General features: G+C 36.0%; 1 protein-coding gene across 1 annotated transcript in view; it reads right to left on the bottom strand.

Moving 5' to 3' along the window:
• The window catches only part of CRISPLD1 (cysteine-rich secretory protein LCCL domain containing 1), a 43,193-nt gene extending 18,755 nt beyond the window's left edge, over positions 1-24,438 (bottom strand). Inside the window, exons 1-5 of the mRNA XM_010293936.1 lie at positions 24,115-24,438; positions 2,787-2,905; positions 2,535-2,667; positions 902-1,017; positions 204-304 (exon numbers count right to left, since the gene is read on the bottom strand). Coding sequence (XP_010292238.1) covers positions 204-304; positions 902-1,017; positions 2,535-2,667; positions 2,787-2,905; positions 24,115-24,372 — 727 coding nt within the window. The 5' untranslated portion in view covers positions 24,373-24,438. The remainder of the gene's footprint in view (positions 1-203; positions 305-901; positions 1,018-2,534; positions 2,668-2,786; positions 2,906-24,114) is intronic.
• Between the last annotated feature and the right edge of the window lie 491 nt (positions 24,439-24,929).

Below are 24,929 nucleotides of genomic sequence, written 5' to 3'. Positions count from 1 at the left end.
GAGTTCAGTACACTCCACTCCCTCTAGTGAGGCTCGGACTCATGCATCATAAGCACATGACCTCATTCATCATAGTAAAGTAGGCTTCTACTAGGTCTTTGGGCACATGCATACTGTGTTCTACTCCACTATGTTAAAGCATAATGAGGAAACAAAGCAATTTCTCTGCTCACTTATAGCTGTACTGCTGAAATAGTGCATACCTCTGTAACAAAGATTTTCTCTGCAACCTCCTCCAAAACTAGGGGGGCATGCGGAACAAGGGCGGCCAGGTTTATAAGGAGCATGACCCCACCAGTTACCCCTTTACATCAAAAAAAAAAAAAAAATTAGCAAAACATGCCTTAATAAATGAACATTTTAACATTAAGCAGCATTTAATATGTGGACAAATAAATTATGAAAAACAGCAAACACTTAGACCATCGCATTGTTTTGATATACCAAATGCACAGGAAGTAATTGAAAAGTTCATGAAGAAAAAACTGAAGTACGGACATAAGTGGCTGTAAGATCTTTTTATGTTGGCATAGCACCGTAAGACTAAATTCCTGAATTACATGAGAACAGGTTCCACTCTCCTAAATGGAACATTCTATAGAATTCGATCCTAACCATGGGCTTCACATCACACATTCCTTAAAGTCACATTTATTTTTCAGACAAATATTACATTACAACAAAGATCTCGGATGTATGCTAAAACACAGGCCAGAAAACCAAAGCTCTAGAAAATCACAAGAGTATTTGTGCAGCCACAGGCTGCCTTGGAAACAAAATGATCAACTTTGTAATAGCACAAAAAATAGAAAACGCAGACTGATTTCCTTTCAGATTATTTTCTGGATTATTATAAAGTATCTTGCCCACTCAAGATATTATTGTGTGTCAGCTTACTTACTTAGGAGAATAATTGCATACAAGATAGACTGCTTTTGGCCAAATCTGTCCCCAGATGTTCATGTTATGACACAAATTAATTGCACAACCGATTCTGCTACTAGTAGCCCAAACAACCTATGGAAAAGGAAGAGAAGGGCATGTGAAAACCAAAGCTGATTAACAAAAAATCAAAACTGTCTCCAAACTTCAATGTATAAAACTCAAATCACAAAAGTGATACTATATGAAGTGACCTAATTGCAACTGTCAAAGGGCCATTCAGTTATACCCTTGTTAGAAGGAAAAGCTTTGCCTTGATACAAAAGAGATGGCTCTCATTTTATATAAATGGCCTAAGCTGTTATTTGAAAGTTTAGCAAAATATTTACAGCACATAATCTGAAGAACTGATTTTCGGAATTATAATTAGTCAATAATCATGAGTTAGAAGAAGTCAGGTTCCTGTGCCCTGAAGTTCTCAGAACTACCTAAGGACCCAGAGGGGTTTAGATTGGTAAGATTGAGAGAATAGGTATTTGTCAGCAGTGAAAGGAGGTAACATAATTGATAAAATTATTCACAAAAAACCTCATACACTGAAAAGACTCAAGTCATGGATTTTAAATTAATATGCTTTCATGTCATTGCAATCTAAGCTGGCTACGCTCCTTTATTCATCTGTTGAAACCATTTTCATTGCAGTTCTCAAAATAATCTGAATGACAAAGGCTTGAACATTCAAATTAGATAAATATGAAACATTCAAATTAGATAAGTATAACAGGTGCTAAACTTGTATTAATTCAAGATAAGCCAAGTGTGTAGTTCCAAAATGATTTAGGAGTTGAAAGAGATAGGTACTCTGAAGAATTAGTACCACAAAGAACTAAATATATGCATTGTAGAGCTCGCGTGTAATGGGTAAGTGTAATTACAGGGATTTTTACAGAAATGGTAAATAAAAATATGGAGTTAATTCTGTTTTACAATTAGACACAATTGTAAATTGTGCTAGTAAACAAACAAAATAAATATTTTAAAATTAGTAATTGTGTGGGTTTCTAGTATTATATTGAATACATGGATTTTAGTATAATCTGAGGATCACATATTTCTCTTTCACTGAAAACATGACTGGTTTTCCTCTGGAAAAATTCAAGATAGATACACAGATTTCAGGAGTACTGAATAAATTAGTTCTTATGCAATTTCAAAATTTTGCTGAAGTTAAAGCAACGTGTTAAATACTGTTGTTTGATCTGAGGAATTCACCTAAGAAAACTATTTTTTGTTTTAAATGTGCTCTTTCTTCAGCATATTACGGAAAGGACTAGCAGCATACCAGCACAGAGACTAGATTATGCAAAATGCACTGAGTGCACTCAGTACTGGGTTTTGTGAGCTTTTTCCTTAATCCTGTTAAGGAAGTGATATTTATGAGTATGAATTCTAAAGATTTGTATGACAATCCTACTCTACGTCACCAATACCCAATGCTTGTAACTATGGAGTCTAATAACAAGTCCCTTCCGTGCTTTAGTGCTATATTATATACTGCAAGATTAATACGTTCTACATGTCACACAGCAAACTAACTGGAGTTCTTGACTGCTCTTTTCCATAGCTGACAAAAGCCAAACCCACCTACATACCTGTGTGTAATGTGTACAAACAGGACCAGAGCATTTGTAAGGGCAATATGGGTTGCATTCATGAGGATGGGGATACGTGAAATCTCTCACTTCATCATACCATGCTTGGACATGAAATGTTGGAGGTCTGTACCTATGAAAGCCAGTAGCAGTCTATTAGGTCATTCAAAAGTTGTAGCTTCTGTCATTCTACTTTTAAGCAAATTTAGTTAGATTTAAAAAAAACTAGTATAAAACAGTATCTTAAACTACCTTCCCCAGTGTGCCCCCAAATTCTGCCCAATTGATGGAAGAAGGCTTGCAGGCCCATGCTCCCAGAGACACGTTTCAGCCCATGACTCTGCAGATCTCTCCAGTTCTGTGTCCCATGTCTGAAATTTGAAAGACAAGAAAGGGACATCTTCTTAGAAATACTTAGTGGTTATCTCTTATTAAAAAAAAAACAAACAAAAGCAAGACTTGATGACTCTATTTGTGTTACATAAGAAAAAAAAAACATGTTTTCACCAAGAAAAAGTTTTAATCCCTGTACAGCATTCTCTTTAAAAGCATGTGCAGCCATGCTGCAGTGAATAAAAGACAAATATGAAACTGAAAGGCTTAGTTCAACTTTCCAAGCTAAATTAAGTGCATTTTCTGTCTTGTGAGATTTCTTTTTAATAATAAGCACTTTTCTTAGCCAAAAGGGTATTATCCAACACATTTTCAACATAAGACTTTATTTCCTCTAAAGCAATAGTTTATCTGAAATGAAAGTGCTTTTCTCTCCCTTTTCTATAATCAGCTTTTGTTGAAATAATACACAGTGCAAACAAAATATGAAAAATAGAGTAAGGTTCTCATTCATTGGTTTTATGGATAGGTTGGCAAAAAAGGAGGCATTCATGTTATTAAGAGTCATGCTTAGGACAAGTTAACAATAAAGGTTATGAATTATTGCTTATCACAATTGTTTATCCTTATTTTTTATTCTTTAAGGGACATGGAAGTATAGGCTTGTAGCTGAAAGGCAAATACAAGTTTGTTTCTTTCAAAAGCATACGAACACCTACTCTTCTTGAAAGAAATTATACCATACTGTGTATGCATAGCTTTTACTGCATTAAGCTGGGCTTTGCTCAAAGTGGTCCCTCTTGTGCAAAGTATGCATACCATTGCTTGACTTTTTAAATTTCATGACAGTTGCAGAAGTAGTTTCCAGATATCTGACTCTGATACCAATGCTCAGGTTAGGAAACAGGAATATTTGCAGGACGGAAACACATTTCTTGATAGACGCTCAATTATTTCACCATAAGTTCAGTCTAAGTTTCTTAGAGTGAGACTGTGTTATCTAAATAACAATAATTCAGTATATCCAAACCGAAATTCCCATGCCGACACTGGAGAGCGTGTCTACAAATTTTTAGCACAGATTAAAGGTAAAAAAAACCCTTAACACAGCCAAAGAACACAGAAATATAACAGACAAATTCCATGTGCTAGAATTTATTTTTCTATTGATTTTGACAAGCAGTTTTCACCTTATCAGTCAGAGTACTCATTAAAAACAAAGATGTCCTTGGTTATGCAAGATCATGATTACATAAAAACTTTAATATCACCCACTTTAATCCTAGAATATCTGTTCTTGGTTCTCTTCTTCAGCAATCTCTAATGCATTGAATTCCATTTTGTCTGTTATTATTATCAGCAAATAAGAAATTTGCAAGGTACATTTTGACTCCCAAAATGCAACATTTATTTTGAAAGAATTACTTTAACAGTATAATAATGAGAGGACAAAGCCTTTAACCCACATATGGATGCAAGACCCACTGACTTTAGGAAACAGTAGGAAATTTCTGTTTACCCTACTGGACCTGTATTTCAATGTCATAAGCTATAACATCCTTTAAGCTCCATACGAAAATACTCTAATCTTAATTAAGGAAGTTTTATATGAGAATTTGATAAATCTTTTCCTCTTCCCTTTCCTTGTCACAGCATCATAAATAGTTCTTCCTATTCTACTTGTTGTAAAAAACATAAAGATTAACACACTTCTTCCACACGCATATTCTTTTCTTATGAATTGTAGTACAATTGCTTCATCATTCTACAATGGAATCACGAGACTGTCACATTTTAAAACAAATGCCACAATACGTTCTCTTGTAAAGCATCCCTCTGCATTTTCAACTCTGAAAACAGCAGTCACGGTTAAAGGAATCGTACTGGTTTTGTAGGTTATTTTTGTCCATGCAAGTTTCAAAATATTTTATGCAGCTATTTTAACTGAAATTATTTTTTGGAAGATCAGAGTCAGGTAGTCAATAGTAGCTGCTTGAATCCGCAAGCTTGTGAAGTAGTTATCTTTAACAAAAACTTCTTTTAAAGACTGATGATCGCTATGCAAGACAGAGCCATCCAGAATTCTGCAAGAATAGCCTTTTGATGAAAAACTGAAATTCATCATTAATCCTCCTGACAGATGAACACCCACACTACAATGTATTGTTGAGATTGGATACTGTCTTCAAAAGAGTTCTTTTTTCAATTGTTTCTCTGCCTTCATCCAAAATATTGTCTTCACTCCCTGCTGCTTGCCCAGCCAGAGATAGGCAGACTTCTAGGCTGCATCAGAGAAATAATCTTCACGGCTGACGGGATGCAGGGAAGCTCTTTGCAGGAAGCATAGTGCAGGAGACAATGAGGAGCTTAGGGTGGTTGGATATCATTGCACAGTCATTCCTGACTCAGAAAAGGTTGGTGTATGAGTTAGAGAGCCAACTCCACTCTCCCCGAGAATAGGTTTGTGTGTGTGAGGTTATCTCATACAGGAATCTGCACAATTAATTAAGGGCAAGAGGTCATAGCTTAAGGCTCATCGTGAAGGAATCACCCTATTTCTTTTTATGTCAGAGTTTAAATCTGTCCCATTGGTGCTTTCCAGGGTTTTTATTTAATACTGTTTATGGTGAAGTGAGCCTCATCATAGTGCACCTTCCTTGAAGCAGCTTCATTTATGATTCTGCTCTGGAGTCCTCCAAGACAGTGATAACATCAGCCTTCCTTGGTCATTGCCCTTCCTTGTCAATCATAATGACAGGTCTAATGACAGAAACTCCACAGAGTCATCAGTTCGTGACATATGAGAGGGATGGAAGGGAATGAAGTAATAGGAAAGTTAGAACTGAGCTAATTAAAATTTTAGTCATTGTTCACTGAAAACAAATAATTAGAGGATAAAAAAAAATTTTGTTTCAATTTAAATTTTTCAAATTTCCTTTCTTTAATCAAAAATTTAAAAGTATTCTAACTAGCATTAACAAGCTAGACAATTGTCATTTATTAGTGTGTCAAAGAAATTGGAAATGTTTAAAATGTACTAAGAAAGTAATTATTTAGCCTAATAAGATACATTGTTTTAATTAGCATAGTAAATTTTTATATAAAAATATCTTTGTATCATTTATTCAGTTATCAACTGTTCTCTAAAAAAAAGCTTCAACAATCTAATCTTCATAACACTGGAGAAAAAACATTATTTTTAAAACTTGAATAATTGGTATTCCTGCACCATATATATGTGATACTGTCTCATGAGAACCGTCTTGTAAATCAGAATTCAAATGCAAGCATAAAAAGATAGGTATATCTTTTATCAAAAATATGCCATAAAATTTCACAGCGTAAATTTCATACACTCATTAATTTTTATTTAAGTTTAATCACTAAAACATTGATTAAAAGTAGTGAATAAAAAGTTTAATGATAAAAATAATCATACTAAAGCCATATAAAAAGCTACCTAGCATGTATGTTGAGCACATATAGCTAGCATAATTTACATAATTTATTGTCAGAAAACACTGCCTATTATCCTGCCAGCCAATGTTTAGTTTGATTCAGGGTTTTTTTGGAAGAGAAGGAGGTCATGAAGAAATATTGACCTACAGTAAAACTTAGCAATGCTGATTCTTCATTAAGACTATGTTTGAGTTCTAATGTGTTCAAATATACAATGACTATTGTTAATGGAGCCAGTTATTTCAAAACTACTTCAGGTATCTCTGTGCCAAATTGCAGTTCACAGTATGGAGGTACACCAAGTAAATTACCAAGATATAGCTTAATTTATTCTTCATTTTAATTATTTAAATACTGGTTTGGGGTGTGATGGAGTAAATCTCAAAACCATTACTTTTTCAGATGTAAAAAATCTGTGAATTGTAAATCATGTATAGGAAACAACCTCTTTAATTGCAGTATTCATCATCCAACTGTCTCATTTTCTTATCAAAGCCACTGCTTCCTGAAACGTCTGTAACAGAAGTTAGAATTAAAATAAAACCTCTCCTAAGTTGCATCAAATCTATGAAATATTCTGGAAGAGATGATCCAATGTCCCAGTTCCAAAGAACTTCCTAGAGATCCGAGTCACTTTCTTGATTGCCAGAGACTTTCAAAAGAAAATTAAAAGGGGATAAACCACCAATAACCTCATAAAGTCAGTAGAAAAGGTAGAAGAGATTAGAAGTCACAGTTACTTGGACCTCCAAGCCCTACCAAGACAACACAATTGTTTCCAATACAATACAACTCCAAATCACAATGTAGAAGTGAAAAAGTTTTTTCTCAATCTCCAGGATCACTCTAATGATTTGTAATAAAAAAGGGGAAACTGATACCCTAATTTCTGATGCAATTCTTGAGAAGACTTTATCTTAAATTTATATCTGACTATGCCGGTGATGCAAAAATTTTACACAGGTGTTAATAACATTACGAACAGTTATGAAATTTCTCAAAACAAAAACTTGTAAAGGAAATCTGACAGACTGGAATCCCATATCACAGCTAATACAAAGGAAATTAGCTTAAAGGTATTTTTAAAGGTAATTTCTACAATTACATGTAGTTGGAACTTAAACAATTCAAAAGGTTTTGTATTGCTTTGCCAACATGCCTAATCATTGCTTGAGAGACTGGATCAAGAACAGGAAGAAGCTGCTTTACATCAGTGAGGCCACCTTCAGTTTTGTCCTTCTCTTCCAGTAGCTAAAATAGGAGATCCAAATATCCTTCCTAAATTAATTATTTTGATTGATGTTACATGAACAAAAACTGAGCATGTTAACTCTGAGGACTAGAAAACTGTTAATTTTACAGTATTTTCAGACCAATCCAGCCAGATTAGCTCTAAATATAACACATTTTATCATATTTGTTCTGTGTTTGCTCAAATAACAGGCTAATGAAACAAACACATAAAATAAACTGTGTAAGTATATAAAACCTACCTCCTTACTGGAACAGGAGTTTTATTCTTGTGCTCTTACTAGCAGTACCTTGTTTCAATTACATGATGGCAAGCTTTTGGCTTCAAACAATGAAAACATCTCCATATACAAAGATATACACATAGGTTTTTATGTTTCATAAAATTCAAAAGGCTTTTGTTCTCCTAGTGTTCCCTTCCTCCTTAAAGCAGTGAAGAAAAAAGATAAAGGCAGGAAAGCAAATGTGTAAGGAAAGGTTTCCAAAAACACAGAAAGGTCCATTCAGGCCAAGTTACACAATGAAGAACCTGGAACAAATATAGCACTAATTAGTGAATTTTTAAAATGCCAAGGTGCTTGGCATTTTCAAAAAAAGCCATAATGAAAATGGGAGAATATGATGAGTCACAGCAACATAGGTATTTTACATTCTACCAGAAGTAGGCATTTATCATGCTTTAACCACAATGTCATTAGTGATATTAAATTCTGGCTACTGAAATATATACCGAGCTGATGTAGTTCTGATGCTTTAAACTTAATTCAAAAAGTTCTTCCACAACATTCATCATCAGCTGGTATTTTACAGATTTATACTAAGAACACTTCTAAAACAACTTAACTCTTGGAAACAATTGGAACAGAAAAAGTTTTAAAGAAACCACTGCATAGCTATACGCCAGGATCCTCTTGCTTGCATGATTCCTTATCTGCTAGTTCCCTTATTCATGCTCTGACATGACCAGGTTTCAATGAATTTGCACAATCAATCAGATTTCTTTGGTAAATACAGGGTACTGATGGGAGCACAAGAAGATGGAAGCGCAACTAGGCAGCTGATTCCGAGGTCTGACAAGCATTTTGGCCGGCAATTGTTTGGTACTACATGCAAGGTAATTCAATCTGTTTATCAAGAAAAAGTATTGCGCACATTGTCGGAAAACTACATGTGGTCTACCTTTTGGATTAGGGATCATCATCAAGGTTGGCCTTCTACATTGAGATAGAGACAGGTAGACATTGAACATATGACCAACTGCTCAGCAACACAAATCTACTTGAAGCTATTCCTTTTGTTTCACAGAACTCTGTTAGAGTAGCAACAAATGTAAAAGGAGTTGCTAGTGTGTCTTAAATTGAAAAATGTCCTTCTACTTTCCAAATTCTTCTTGCATTTCTTACTTCCAAGAGAAGATCACTCAGTGATGCTAACTATAAACACCGAAAGACGTTGCCTAGCAATGGCAAGCAAGACACAGGGCTACTGCAGAGATCCGGAGAAATTAAAGAGGTGTTTTGCCCTCTCATTCGTCACTAGTCACGACATCAAAGTGGTTGTAGCTACTAAGTTATGTACCTCTCCTTCCCTCCATCTCATGTACATCAAGTTCACATCTGCACCTGGCTTCAGAAATGTACATTGTACTCTTCTACTTCGGGCATAAGAGAGTAAGACAAGTGCAACTCAATACATACTCAAGTCTAAGAAAATGGTACCATTTTGTGCTCCACAGTCTCTTCAGTGCCATAGTTTCTTCCCTGATGATACTATTGAACACAGTGTTATCATGACAAATACAGCTTTCTGGATCACAAACTACCTTTTCCCAGAGTAAAATTTTCAAGATGGCCTTTGGTTCAGTGCTTTCTAACCTTCTGTATACATAAATAATTGTGCACCAAAACTCCAGGAAATAATGAGTTGAAAATATGAAATGTGAAATTTCAGTTTGTGAAATCTTGATTCCATTATCTTACCTCTTTTCTATATTGTACTTTGGCGTTGAATCCTTCCTAATTTCAGCTTCCACAAATAACTACTTGTATCTAACAAATTCACTTCTTTACAACTGCAGTACTGCAGACTTTCACTTTATCAACTTCTACAAGTCATGTACATGGCTTTTAAAAGTCGTGTACTGGTTTTGGTATAGACCTGGCTTTAACTAGAAAGACATTGATTTCTTATATTCCAGTCTGTATCTGATGCTTCATCTCTTTGAAATTTTTCTTAGATTTTTTTCCACATCTGCTTTAAGGATAGACTATAATAGACTATATTATTAAAAAAAAAAACCCACCTGTTTTAATTCAGCTACAGATGATGGTATCACCACAGGTCTACATTTGCTCTGTGAGCATACAGGTATACATTTCTTCTGATTCGTACAACTAATTTAGACTCTGGTACATTAAATGGTGCTAACAGACAAAGACGTTTGGGTACTTTTATGCTGACAGCTATTGTTTGGAGCATTGAGTACACACATATTCCTGAAGATTGCAACAAGAAGCCACTTTAGACATCTAGGTTCCTATGAAGGCAAAAGATGATGTTAATCCCTCCTCTACTATTGCCTACTGGTCTAGTTCCAAGTGGTGGACAGATTCATTCATTGAGGCCTTCCTCTACAAAAACAAATCATGTTTTTATTACTCTAATGATTTTTTTGTGGCATTCACAAGAGTATGTCTGTGCTCTGTTGAATAAAATGAAAAACCGAAATATTTGACAGACATTGCTGGTAGGTAGGGTAGTGATTCTGACAATAATTTTAGAGATGTTCATTGTGCTTCAGTTTTTGATATAAAAATTTCTGATTTCAGGAGAGGACCAAAACCGAACAAAACAGTCATAAGAAATGCTGAGTTTAATGATATTCAAGACCAACATCCTGCAAGGCAGACTTCCTCAAACAAGTGTTATCCAGTACTTAATCAAGATATTCTCTTAGCTTTTAACCTTGCCAAATGTACTCTTCCTAAAAACCCAAGGTCACGCAGACATGACTAAGTTCTCAAGTAATACCCCTCTCTATGACAAACGATTTTTTTCATCTAATGAAACATGTACATTCAGAAGAGAAGATCCAGGTGCTGGAATCCAACTTCTTAGCCATCCAAGAGGACACATCTTTCTCTGTAGAAAATTACCAGCATAACCACTTCCCTTTTACTTTTGTATCCTCCTGTGTGACAGAAATGGTCTGCCTTAACTCGTTAGGTACCACTGCTATGAAGCATGTTCCTCCCACTGTACAATTCATCCACACACAAAACCCCTTAGTTCAAGGCTCAGTGCTGCTCTAAATTTGATTTCATCATCTACTCTGAACACTCTACCACTGACAAGATGGCATGGTCTACAGCTCAGATGCTTCTGCTAACCAAAACAGTAAATCCACACAGTAAAACTGCTATTTCAAACTTGTATTTGAGCCACTATGTACAGCAGGAGCATTGGCTAAACTTCCAGCCCCCACAAGCATCTATTTTACAGTAAGAGAAGAAACCATTTAGCTCTACATACTTCAGCCTTACAGTCTCAGTAGGGTTCTATACTTTATCTAGTGTCTTCCTGTTTCATCTTTGGAAAACAACTTGCATATCATCCAAGTATCATGATTATTTACACTGTTTCCGCTGCATCTCTTAGAATTCATGCACATCTATTATCTAAAACATTCCCTTTCATGAAGCCAGCAGTTAGGAAATGATGTTGACCTTTTAGACTGGGTTGCAATACCACCATGAGTGAACTCAAAGGGGATTCGTACTTTTTTAAAATTTAGATCAGGAATGTGTTTTCGAAAATGGCAGTCCTGATCACTCCCACTTACTGTGCATCACAGAGCACTCTTGGAGTACAAACTGGATCCTTTCCAGATAAAATGCCTGGAGTTGTGGTCCAGGAGTGCATCTAACATTTTGCAGTTGTTCATGGGTATTCAGTCCATTCAGATTAGACCTACTTCAAAATAAAAACAGCAGACAGCATGAATGTCAGGTCCTCAGCACCAATTCCTTTGCTCTACAAATCTGCTCCTATTGCACTGCAACACTTGCCAACACAGGCATTGCCCTCATCACCAATGATGAAGGCAAAAAAAACAACCTAGTGCAACATCAAAGACATTCACACACAATGGCACTATCAGTGTTTCACACGTTCCACATATGCTAGACTAGCTGAGGTTAAAACCCAGGTGGCAGATGAAACTGAATGGTAGTAGCAGTCGGCAGACTCCATCTGCCGACTCTTCTTCTACGGCAGAAGGTTACAAGTTTTGCAGCAGGGATGTTGCATCCAATATGGATCTTCTGAATGCTTCCGGCTTCCAACTTATCGCATTAAAATAAACCACAACTAACACCAGTTTAATTTTACAGACCTGACTACAAATGGTGGTATTTAACCTCTGTCAACGTGGGATTCAGGTACCATGTAGACTGAAACCAATGTTCTGCTTATAGAGGAGCTGATGTTTCAGTGAAGATACCATGGCTTAAATTACAATTCATCAACAGCCAAACTAATCACATGGGCTGGGATTAACCTCGCCTGAATTTAAACAGCCTCAAAGCAGATACCTACAGCTGAGCTAATTATCTAAATTACATTTGCAGTTACATAGACAAATAAACATCTATAGAGGGAGATAATTTTAGCTACCCATCTTTAATTGAGATAAACTGTGTGTTGGAAATTCTCATTTTCTCTACTAATTATAAAGCAGACTGGCTCAAATTCAAACATCTACACCACAGACATCAAAAGCTTGGTGAGATGAATCCCACCATTTGTATTGTGAGAGTGTTAGATCAAAAGAGTACATTCTTACCCAAGGCAGACCAGCATGAGTGAGTCCACCAATTATACCAACTGGTATTACAACAGAACTGGCAAGCTCAGTAGCCCAAAAAATGTCTTCCAGTAAAATACAAAAAATTCCAGTGATAACATTTTAATTGGAGAGATTTTCATATACATAGGAAGGCAGAAAACATCATCTGGAAAGGGACTACATGGAAAGAAAAAAAGAGCTAAAATTTAAGCTCAGTGAAGATGGAAAAGTAAGTACAGTGGGTACCACTGAAAGTAAACATTTACCATGGCATAGTATAAATATCTCATTGCTGTATACATTCTAAACATAGGGAGAGAGTAGTAAAGTAAATACTACAGTACAGTATGGGTATTTATTTACTTTTTAATAGAATCGACTGTATTCTTTAAGACTAATGACACTGAGAAGGAAAAAAAGGAAAGAGGAAACATAGAATGAGAAATGCCATGAGCAAATAAGCCAGAAATACAATTAAGAATTAGAAATCATCTGCATGGCTCCAGCATAAAATGACAGAAAAGTACAGCTGAAAATTAATTCAAGAGACTGATCTTGACTATAGTCTAGCTAGCCTCTTCCACCAAGCCAGAATCAAATATATGTGCATTATCCACATTTTTTAAATTAAAACTAATAGAAGGAGTTTCAGAATAATATTTAATGTAATTTTCTTTTGGAGTTTTATGACTGTAAGAGTAAAGATGATTTCCTTGGAATGCAACCTAAACCTTCTGCCCTGCAATGCTAGCTGATGTTTTATTGTCAGAAAAAAACAATCACTCTCTTTCCTGTAACAACATTTGTTTATTTCCCAGATTAAACAAATGCAGCTGCTTCATTCCTTCAATCTTCTTCATAAATCACATATTCCATGTTTATAAACAATCCCATTAATCTCTTTCATTCTCTCTAGAATGGCTAGACCATTCTTAAAAAATGACCAAAACTGGACATTGCACTTCAGACAAGGTCTCACCAGTTTCACACAGAGAAGTCTCCTTTCAAAGACTGCTGCCTCATATTACTCTTTAACTCAATGCAACTCCTTCACCTTTTTATTGCAGTGTTACCTCTACCTTTTATCCCTTGTATTTTATGTTTGATTCCTTCCTTATTCCATACCTTGCAGTTAAATTTCATCATGTTGATCCCAGGCCATTCACAACTTCCACTTGTGAAGTTCTTCTAATTTTGATCATGTTCCCTAAAACAACCCCAACCTGTGCCCATGTTAATGTATTCTGCAGTTTTCAAGTGCATTCTTTGCTCACATAAGTCATAACCTAAGTGCTTAATGAAAAAGGGGCGGGCTCCAACAGCATCACTTTCAATCTAATGCCACCTAACAGGAAGCTTCTGTCAATTTTCACTTGCAAAAATGTTGGGGTGGAAAGTGTCAAAAACTTTCCAGAGTCAAAAATATGACACCTACAGCTTTCCTCTGATACACTATCCTGGTTAATTACTGTGTCAACAAAAAAAAAAGTAAAATAGATTGGTTTGACATGATCTCTTCTTGATGAACAGATATTGTCAATTTTTGTCGTCTTGGCTTTCAGCTATGCTTAGGTGAGGCATTTTCATTCGTACCAAGGCTGCTGAAGGAAGTCCATAGAAACTACTGATAATTAGCACATACGAAAAGTCAGTAAATTGCACATGACTCAGATGCTTATCTTCAGTCATTTGAGTTTGAAAAAAAAGTGGCCTCCATACTAGCCCGGGGTCCCTTTCAGTATACAGCAGAGTGAGCACAAAAACTCAGGAGTACTGAAACACCAGACAACTCTCCTTGGAAATACAAAACCAACCATACTAACTAGTAGTGATACATCGTTTAAGCGCAAAGAAAGAGGATAGCTAAAATTGTTAAGCTTTTCACTATCAAGAAAGTTAGGCATCCATTTTCCATTGGAGGACTACTGCCTGTCTAGACATGAAATGATAAGGACCTTAGATGCTACCATGTGGTAGGCTGGAGTTTATAGAGCTTTAAACTGGGCAGAGATCCCTGAATAGACCTTGAGGTTTCAGCTACTCTTTTGGAAAAGAGTAAAAAGCAGGAAAACTGTGTCTTTTGCCTGGAAACAGGAAAGTGGTATGAGGCCAAAAATATTGTTCCTGAGCACTGAATAAATTGCACGAATATTTAGAAGTATCTCCCTATTACAGTTTCTTGTGTTTGAGCTATTTTTGTTCAAAAAGTAAAACCAGGAAAAGAAACCAGCAGACATGACTAATCACATTTAATTCTGTGTGTACTCTAAGCATGTTAAAAAAACCTTGCTGGAATATTCAGCTTTCCAAGGTGTTCTGAAACAGTACATCTACTTTGCTACTTTTTAAAAGCAGTGCATAAAGACCTTCTATTAGAACATGACTAAAAATCATCTATTCACTTCTATATTCTGACACAAATGGAAGAGAAGCAGCTGTGAAAGCTGATCTTGATTTCTGCATTTTGTCCATTGTCAAAGTATGAATTACACATATTCATTACAAATAGTATTCATAAATATTTATAGCTAGTTACAAATTGACCAGAGCACGGGTCCTTACCTCAAATCCTAGTCGTGATTACCACGATAAACTAGCTGTAACTGATTGCATTCATACAGTGGTTTTAGAGATGCTACAGAATTTCCTGGACTTTGAACAGGAATTAGTTTCAGTATCTCAAATATGTGTTACAGTGAATGTTTGCTTTTAAAAGATGACCACTGTGATTTGATGCAAGTGAACTGAACTTCTGCCAGAGAGCACCCATTGATCATATGTGACTTGGCACTACTATTAGAAATATGTTTAAATAAAATCTAAAAAAAGAGAGTTGGAAAATGTATTAAAGGAGTTCCTGACCATTTGGAGATCCAACAGAGAATTCAGGAAAATATATTGTGATATGTATTGGGCAGCCAAAATTCTGGTTTTAATGAGTGAAATATTCATTTTAAGAAACTGTTATCTTCCTTCATAATGAAGTAAAACTTGTCTTTCTCTGTATGGACAGAAGATAGTCATCTTAATGAATCACACACTTCTAACTATGATAGGCACTCTACTTGTGCCAAATCTGAGGTTGAGGACTATATTTATAGATAACACCATTTCAATGAAATTATGTTAAGAGAAAAACATTTTTCTCAATTAAAAAAAATCTTAAGTTAAAGAAGATTCCCAGGCTATCATGAAGATGAGAGGCTACATGGAGTTACTTTTATAAACGTCAATGATTCTTTCAGTATTCAGTTTGTATTTTGTACTTCAGCTCTGATTCTGCTACTAATGATTAATTTTTAATAATCTTTTTGATATGGAGGATGACAGCAAAAATAAAAGATGAACAGTGCCTGTCCTGTGTTGTTAATTATTTTATTTTGGGAAAGCTTACTTAAACTTTGAGACAGTGAGCCTTTCTGCTACTTTCCACTTTCAGTTTCTTTACTTGGAGTTGCTTAGTTGTTGTTGGCATTACATCAATAAAAGTCATACCGTGGACTTATCCACTTGCTTCCTTGGCCACTTCACATTGCACAATCCTTTGCTAAAACTGCCAGAGAGAATAAGAGGGTAAGTCAACGTCACTGTGTTCTTTGATGCAGTGTCAGTAGCCTTTGAGCACAGGCAAAGGAGCTGAAGCACTTCTACCAAACTTTGAAGTGGAGCAGAGAAGTGGAAAACCAGAGGGAAAGCATGCAGATTCACTGTGAAAAAGAGCTGCTCTGTTCTTGGCACCCAAAGCACTCTCCAGCCACTTAAGGGATTCCACAAACCAAAGTTCTCTGCTCAAAAGGAATGGGAATTGTTTTTAACCAAGCATCCCTGAAGAGTTTTGGCAAAATGGACAAGATACACTAAACAGAGACATGAAGATGTTTTGTCAGAAAGGTCTAGGAAATTTAACATGGTACTTCTATTCAGTACAGAAAAATTTGCCAAAATGTGTAAGTCTACTACAAGGCCTTCCTTTATGTTCCCTAATGCTGTTTCAATTCTCCTAAGTATACTACAGACAAAAAAATCTCAGCTGGGAGCTGACAGATACACACAGAGAGAGAGAAACTGTTACATCCAGACTTATGCAGATCATAGGATCTAAAAGCATTATAAAAGAGCAAAAAATGTATTTGAGTTGCTATTCAGTCACTGTGATGACATGAACAACACTTTACTATTATCCATGCAAGAGCTCTGTTCACTAATGGGTTCATATGATCCAAAGTCCAATGATCTGTATTTAAATACAGCAGGAACTTGCCTGAGGAAAAGTTAAGAAAAATCTAAATGAGAAATATTTACAATCATTCTTAATTTTCTTCTTCTGAAGTCTTCGTGAAGTTACTGAAATGGAGAGGCAAACTTTCAAGCCTCCCAAAATATAAGGCCCCATAGAAGTCACAAGTCAGTCATGGTTTTGAAAGGAATCATATGGTATCAGCACTTAGAACACATCACTATCAAGGTTTTCAAACTAAGACCTTCAGAGGTATTGTACCAACACAACCTAAGAATAAATATAAATATATTTATATTTTTTCCCCTGTGAATAAAATATGGATCCAATACTGCTGCCAGATACACATCCCTAATTGTCCCTAAGATCCATGCAGCTATACCACATAAATTATTCTAATGAGAGCTTTTTTAAAAGTACTTCTAGAAGATTTTATTTTCTTCACAAGGTCTGCAAAATAAAACTTTAGAGAAGCAAGGCACAGGCTTTGCAATGACATCCCTAGCATTTATCGGCAGGATCTGGCCAAAAGAAAAATAAAAATAATTAAAGAAGTAAATACTTCCTTGCCCTGGAGGATACTGATGCTCTCCAGTTACAGTAACTACAAAATGCAGTGTGTGGCTAGGTGCCAAGAAATACCAGGTTGAAATGCACTGCTGTCTTTCAAGCTGGGAACCTAAACATTTTTCAGTACAGCAAGGGCACATGCATGTAATGAGGATCTCACATGAGCTATTTGACTTATTTATTTTGGAAAATGTGTATGAAATCAAGGAATTTAAGGATTTAAAGGAACTAAAGGAACAGCTTAAAAAACAGAATGCATTATAAATTCATTAATCAAAATTGCTTTTGTAAATTTTATTCTTGGTGGGTCCTTTTATTTTGCAGAGTACAACTGTTTGGAATACACAGGAACCAACAACTTCCACTATGCAAATAATAATGACTATTTTTAAAGTATTGACCATGATAACCATGAAAAAAATCTCAGTTTTCATTAATACGTTCAGATTTATTAAGGTGCAATGTTGCCAATTAATTTATCAGGGGGAAAAAAAGAGTTTTCACAAATTCAGTCCATAATACACAAATAATTCTTACAAAAAAAAGATCAAGAGGTTAGGAAGTTGTAGAGTTATGGTGCCTAAAACAAGTTTTTCAAGTTTTACTAACACTTTACAACCTAGTAAGAATTTAATAATAATGCAATAAAACCCTTTCTAACTGAATAACAGAATAAGGCCTTCCACATCAATCCAGTCTGAACACAAACCAATGTACTGGTTTCCTGATTTGGTCACGGTCTCTTGTATGATACTTATTTAAGGGTGGGACTGATGGCAGTAGAGTGCATAAGGTTGTCTGAAGTCAATCTGCCAAATAACAGTTTTAACCACAGAAAGAACATGTTGCCTCATATATTCCGAGATTATTACATACATTGACAAGTATATAACAAAGCAGGATGGTTCCCATTTTTATCTTACAGGCTAGGTCTTTGCCAAGGGAGGCTGGGCAGGCACAGGCAGCTCCAACACAGCAGAGGAATAGGCAGGGGCACCAGGGCGGCCGCAGAGCGGCAGAGCCACAACAGCACACTGCTCTGGTCAGACTGACTACTGCCAGCAGCAGTTAGCTTCAGTTTTCAGCACTAGCTCAGATATCTCTTCCATACAGATGTACCCCATGGTGTGAAGGCCATGCTGATCTCAATGGCTGAGGATGAGAAATGTCGAAAGCATGATATTTTATACAATGCTCTGATAAATGTTGTTTGGGTGCTTTGGAAGGGCAGCAGGGAAATGTCATCCCTCTCTGCTCTTTTTCCAGTGCTGTTAAATTCTTGTGCACACCAAAAAGAAAGTGTTCCTTACTCCTTTCTTTACTAGGAAACAAGAGTGTACAGCACATGGCAGGATAAACATACATACAGTATGCATCTCCCATACATTTTCGTAATAAACTGCTCATCATAATCTCAAGACAGATTTTTTTTTTCTATTGAAGTCATAATGTTGACAATTCAAAAACTCCCTCAGCATCGAAGGAAAAAGTCTAGGAAAGAATGATCTAAAGTGCAGTCATAAGGTCATATAAGGCCATTGCAGTGGAATTAACTGAATTTGTTGGACTGCTGTTCCCTACAGAGGAACTTACGTAGGTTCTCACGCCAGAATCCTTCTCTACAGAGAAGGAGACAGAAGGCGAGTTGGAGTGTCCATATCAGACTTAAGAAACATGAGGATGAACTGAAAATGCTAACAGTATCAAATTGCCAGGACCAGACAATATCCGTCAAGATTTTGGAAGAACTTGATTATGAAACTGCTGAATTACTGTGTGGTACACAACCTCTCTTAAAATGGCCTTATTACCACAGTAACAAAAAACAGTGCATGGGTGCTAATATTTTTAAAAGCTTCTAGTAGATTCTGAGAAACTTGCAGACTAAAAACTGACTTCTAATGAGATGTTTTCATAGGACAAGTTAAAAAAGATATTAAATATATGGATAATACGAATCCCTCCCAAATATAGTAGACTTTGAAGGTGTGAACAACATGTGGAAACGGGTTAAGTGTAGTTAAGCTTTCCACAAAGTTCCTAAGTTATTTAAAAATAAATGAATAAAATTAAGCTACCATGAGATTAAAAAAAAGTGATAAAAGACAGAAAACAGATTTAAGAACAAGAAATCATTTTTTAAATTGCCTGAAAGATGTGTCCATGGTCCTCTGCTACATAACGTTCTTCACAACAGCCCAAGAAAGGGAATGCAATGTGGTATTAACTACTTAAGGTAGTTAAAAATAATATAGGAAAATGAAAGATAGAAGATTCGATAATACCAATTGATTGGAAGACAAAATGGTAGATAACATTTAATGTCAACACATGCAAAATAATGAGGACATTAGTGGAGATTACAGCCAACTATACATACACTGCAGTGTAGTAAATGACCTATTAGCACACTGAAAAGATCTTGGAGCCATTGTTAACAGCTCTGTGAAAATGTTGGCTCTAGTTTAGCCACAGTTAAAAAGCAAAGGAATGCTATAAATTATTAGGAAGAAAAAAAAAAGAACAAAAAGAAAAAAATACAACTATATCAATTTGCAGTATACCACAACTGTCAAGAGTTTTGTTTGTTCCCTTTGACTTAAAAGGAAAAAAGTAGAACCATAGCAGATAGAAAAGGAAAACAACATAGAATAGCTTTTCAGATAGAACAGTTTTCAAGTAAGAGGAGTAGGACTTTTCAGCTGAAAAAGATATGACACTGAGGAAATTATTATTCCTTGCAATAAAGAAAAACAAGGTGTCAAATAAAAGAACAGGTTTAAAGCAAAAAAAAGTACTTTTTTACACAGTGCATAATTAAATTTATGTTGATGCCACAGATTCGAAGAATACGAATGGACTCAAGAGCACTCAGATTCGAAAACTCCATTGAAGACTATTGGACACAAAAAGTACAACAGCAGATTTAGGGAGTCCCTAAGCTGCTGTTTGCTGGAAGCTGGGAGGTTTCACTGCAGAAGTTTCTCTTTTCACATGCTCTATTCTTATCCTCTTGCCCTAGGAATCCATTATGGCTCACCACCAGAGCCACAGTACTTGGGAAGATGAACTTTTCATCCAGTAAGTTCAGCCAGACAACCATGAGAACATTCTGTTCATTAGACATATCTACTGTGAGTCTTAGTACAGCTAGTAACTGTCGGTCTCTGAACTGTGATAGGCTGGTACCCTTCTTCTTTTTCAAGGCATAAGGGGAAAGTGTATAGCTGTACAGAAAATCAGTAATTTAACCTTTTTGTTTTCTTTTTTTTTTTAATAGAACAAGATCTTATATGCCAGAAACTATTCTCAAAAGCTTTTCTCCCCCATAGAACTTAAACTAAAATGTGGCATTAGCCCTGCAGTTCTCTCAACAGTAAGGCTGGACTTTGCAAATAAGGCATATAACCAATAGCTCCTATCCAAAGTGTGGTTCTTGATCCCTCCCACTCCTTAGCATTCCCACCTTCTTTTATCTGCACTGGTACTCATTTGATTCAGCCATGTGGGGAGCCAATTCCATGACTCGGACTGGGAAAAAAATTAAATTTTAAAAAATAAAATCTTATTCTTCAAGTACTTGGATCAATCTCATCATCAACTCATACATCCCAGTGGCAGGAGTGGGACAGAAACATTTTCAGCCAGAGCTGCCTAGGTTAGCTTAGTTGCTACACGTAGTGGAATGAGAGCATGCAGCGTCCACATACCTTCTTCCAGGTCCAAGCACTCTTGGAGATTTCAAACTTAACTATACGACAGAATTCTAGAGAGACAGCTTTATAAGTGAGGCACATGGACCTTGATCACCTCTGTTTGGATTCACTAAGACATAAAACTTCACCTCCACAAGCACAGCTGGCTCTATTTACAAGGAAAGGTTTTACTAGTACAAGGGGCGTGTGACATGACTGTGCCCATAGCAGATTTTTTGCCAGCATGTCTATACTAATAAAGCACTCCAAAAGCAGACAAAAGTATTTCAGCTGTACTTATCTAGCTTGCTAAACACTAGGCAAACATTTGGAGGGACTGTTTTCCCTCTTCTGTAATATAACATTTACATTACGAGGATTTTTTTTTTTTTTTTTAGCGGTATAGGTCTACCTGATGAAACTTTTTTTTAATTAAACATCCTCATTTATCCCCATCCTTTATTTTACAAAAAATAGCCAAGTACAGTTTTAGTATTTGGGTGTTTGAATTTTCTGTCATTCACAAAACTGATCCAAAGGTCACAGACCCTTGGAAAACCAGATCTAAGAGTGCTTATTTCTTTGTCTGGAAAAGTGGAATTTGTCCATCCTATTATTAATACGCAACTAGAAAAATAAAGTGACTACTAAGTGTTAAAAGAGGCATTTGTTTTAATTATGGACAAAAACTAGCACTAAGTTATACAGCTATAATATCTGTCAGAAATTATGAAATGATAGAACGGAGTTTGCCTCTGTAATTTATTTCTTGCCTATATACACTATGATAATGACCAGAAACTAGTTTTTCCAAGGGAATCTCTTTGTACATAACAAATCATTCTTCCTTAATGAACTATAATTTCTTGCCTGTTCTTTGCTGTTCAGTCTGTGGCTCCATACCTCGTTTACAATTTGTACTCAAATTTTGCTCTTATTGCACAATAAAACAGCCCCGATTCCTTTATCACACCTCATGTAGAAAAGATGGTGGACAATCACACAATCACAAACTGTATCATAAAAATATATGTGCAAACAAGGAGAAAATCCATGATTTTCTCCTTCTTTTCAAGCAGCAGACCTAAACGTCTCCTAAATCATCCTCTCTTTGTTCCCAAAACTGACTCCCACCTGCTTCCTCCAGGTACAATCTCCCTTCCCACTCACTCCCAGGCTTAGTCTTTTAAAATAGCCTTTTAGCAAATTTCTGTGCTCTTAACCTCCCTCCATAAACTCTTGCTCCCAATTTTTCTCTGCCCAGAGAGTCACAGTTCTTCCCCTAACCACATGTATTCATCAAATGCTCCACACCACCAATTCCTCAACATCTCCTTGACCAGATTCCCAAACTCTCAGCCTCTCAGGGGTCCCTGACCCTGAATATGTATCCATCCCTTTGACCAGACCCTTTATACAGACCCTTCACATTCACAAATCCCAAACTCTTGCCTATCCCAACCCCTGATTCTCTTGTATATTATGTCAAAAATTGAGTCCCACTCTCTTGAAAACTCCTGTCCTGTTCTGAGTAACAGGACATAAGAATATCTCCTCTACATTATAATTGGATAATCTCTTTTCCATGCTACTTGTTCTCTGGGTCAGGGGTCATTGGGGAGCACAGAAAAAACAACAACAACAAAATTTGTTCCAGTTGTAGACCTAACACAAAATCTAGGACAAAGTGTGTGCAGTGCAGGAAGAATCATTGAAGAATACAGTTGCTAAAAATCTAACTCCAATGAATACATCTAAATTCTTCTTTCCAAGATATATTACACAAGCAAATGTAGAATGGCATTAGGAATGGAAAAAGGCACATAACTACAAATGGAAGCTACCCTTTCGCAGAATTTTGGGAAAAAGTTTTGCAGTATTTTAACAAGGGAAAACAATACAACCTTCCCTGTTCTCATCTTACAAAAACGCTGGACAGCTTTTTCCTAAATTTTCCAGAAATAAATCAACTTGATTTTTTGGGAACAAAAATCTAACCTATACCACAACAAGGCCTGAAGAAGTCACGACAGAAAACAAAGTTTAAGGATATGTGCAGACAGTTGTAACTGAAAGGGTTTAAGGGGTTTCAGGTAGTATCATCCCTTTGTTTGGAGATGGAATGTGGTAACTAATTCTCTGATGGCTCTTAGTCTAATATAGTAACACTCATATAGGTAAACTTAAGTTAAACTACTTTTATTGATGATTTAAGCAAGGATGGAGAAACCCATGAAACACATATGCTCAGTTCAATCAGATCTCCAAGCTGGGAAAGACATTTACATCTTGTAATATGTTAATATGATCCTCTGTCATAACCTTACAATAGAAAGTGTAAAGAAATCTGTGTAATATTTGGTATAAACAACCCAACCTATAGTAAAGCTATTTCTCTGGTGCCTGGACAGATAAATAATATACAGTGTGGACACAGGAAAAAGATTTGAGCTTTTTTGCAGAAATAAGAATACAGAAGAAAAGTTGCCCTTTCTTGTCAGACCTCTGGATGACTTAAAAGCTCTAATGATTTGATTTGATCTAATTAGCAAGGAGAGATACAGTTAGCCTTGAACTATGGCATTAAATCAAAGTTCAAAAACATGTGAGACTTAAGTCTACCAATAACAAACCAAACATAGAGGCTTCTTAAGGGAAAAACACAAACAGAAATTATGTATTACATTATTAATCTGTTAAACATAGGAACATAAAAGACTCCAGTCTAGCAGCACATGTCAATTTAAATAGAAGACTTTCTTGTTATAGGAGCTTCATTTTGCTCAGGAATTCCATACAACCTAGAAGCATGGGAGAGAATTCATGTTATTTTGAACCTTCATAGTTCAGTACACTTCTTAGATGATAACTTCTTAGGCCACAATCGACTATTCCGAGTAATGCGATTTTGGAAACTGGCCCCTTACACTGATGAATTGCCATTTAAATTCAGGAGAGTTGTGAGACATTAAACCACAATTAAAAAGGTTAATATCAGTAGAACATGACACTTGATCCACAAACAGGTATTTTTATCTCACAGTCCACCCCTGTACAAAAAAAGACAAGTAATAAGCGCTTTAAATGAGAAAACAAACAAGCTAAGCCTGAAAGTATGCTGTTCTATAAAGTGACAGTAACTATTCTAAGAACATTTCTTTCTGCATGTCACTATCAGTTTTTCCTTACCATATATTCCATATTGGAAGCTGGTGGATACACCTGACCCCGTAATTTATTATGAAGATCCAAGATACTTTGCATATCACTGTCTGTGATAGCCCTTTTCCCTCTCTGCTTGGCGATCCACCACTCACCATCTTCATCCATGTACTTTTCCAAAAGTTCCTCTAAGAGCGTGGCATTGGGAAGAACCATTGCAGAAACTGCTTGAGCTATGAATAGCAAGGTAGTTACTCTGAGCCATTCCTGTACTACATACTTCATGATGAATGATCTCAAAATGCACAGGAGTTAGCTCCGAGACAAAGTCTTTCTTCCAGGTCTGTTGGCTGTAAATGCATAAGAGAGAGTAATGTAATTTGGAGGTTGAAGTACTGGCCTGTATGAACTTACTAAGCAAAAAAAGTCAAACTGTAGTTTGTCCAGAGTTTGCCACTGTTGTTTTAGGGGGAGAAACGAGGATGCTACTTTTTTTTTTACTCTAATAAGTATACACTGTTGCTTTGGGAAGATAGCTTGTCTTCAACCACTCGAACTTCAGTTGGTTCAAGTGATTTTATGTGATACACTGGCATGCATGTTTCACTGCCTGAATGCAAGAAAGCATGGTTTTCATATCTACTTAAAAGGAGCCAGACATAGATGAAGATTAGACTGTTGATAAGGTTTTCCAGTACTGGAATTTATGAACAACAAAAAAAAAAGTTAAAAGGCTTGCATTCGTTGCCAAAATACAAAATACAAAACACAATAAAGTTGATATGAAATGTCCCCTCTTGGTGCATTTCAAAATATGACTTTGATTACAGCTTTTGGTTTAT

The sequence above is a fragment of the Phaethon lepturus genome, unplaced genomic scaffold (assembly GCF_000687285.1).
Source record: "Phaethon lepturus isolate BGI_N335 unplaced genomic scaffold, ASM68728v1 scaffold11139, whole genome shotgun sequence".
In the NCBI taxonomy this organism is placed as follows: domain Eukaryota; kingdom Metazoa; phylum Chordata; class Aves; order Phaethontiformes; family Phaethontidae; genus Phaethon; species Phaethon lepturus.
The sequence above is the reverse complement of the archived record's forward strand: the minus strand, read 5'-3'. Positions and strand labels throughout refer to the sequence as shown.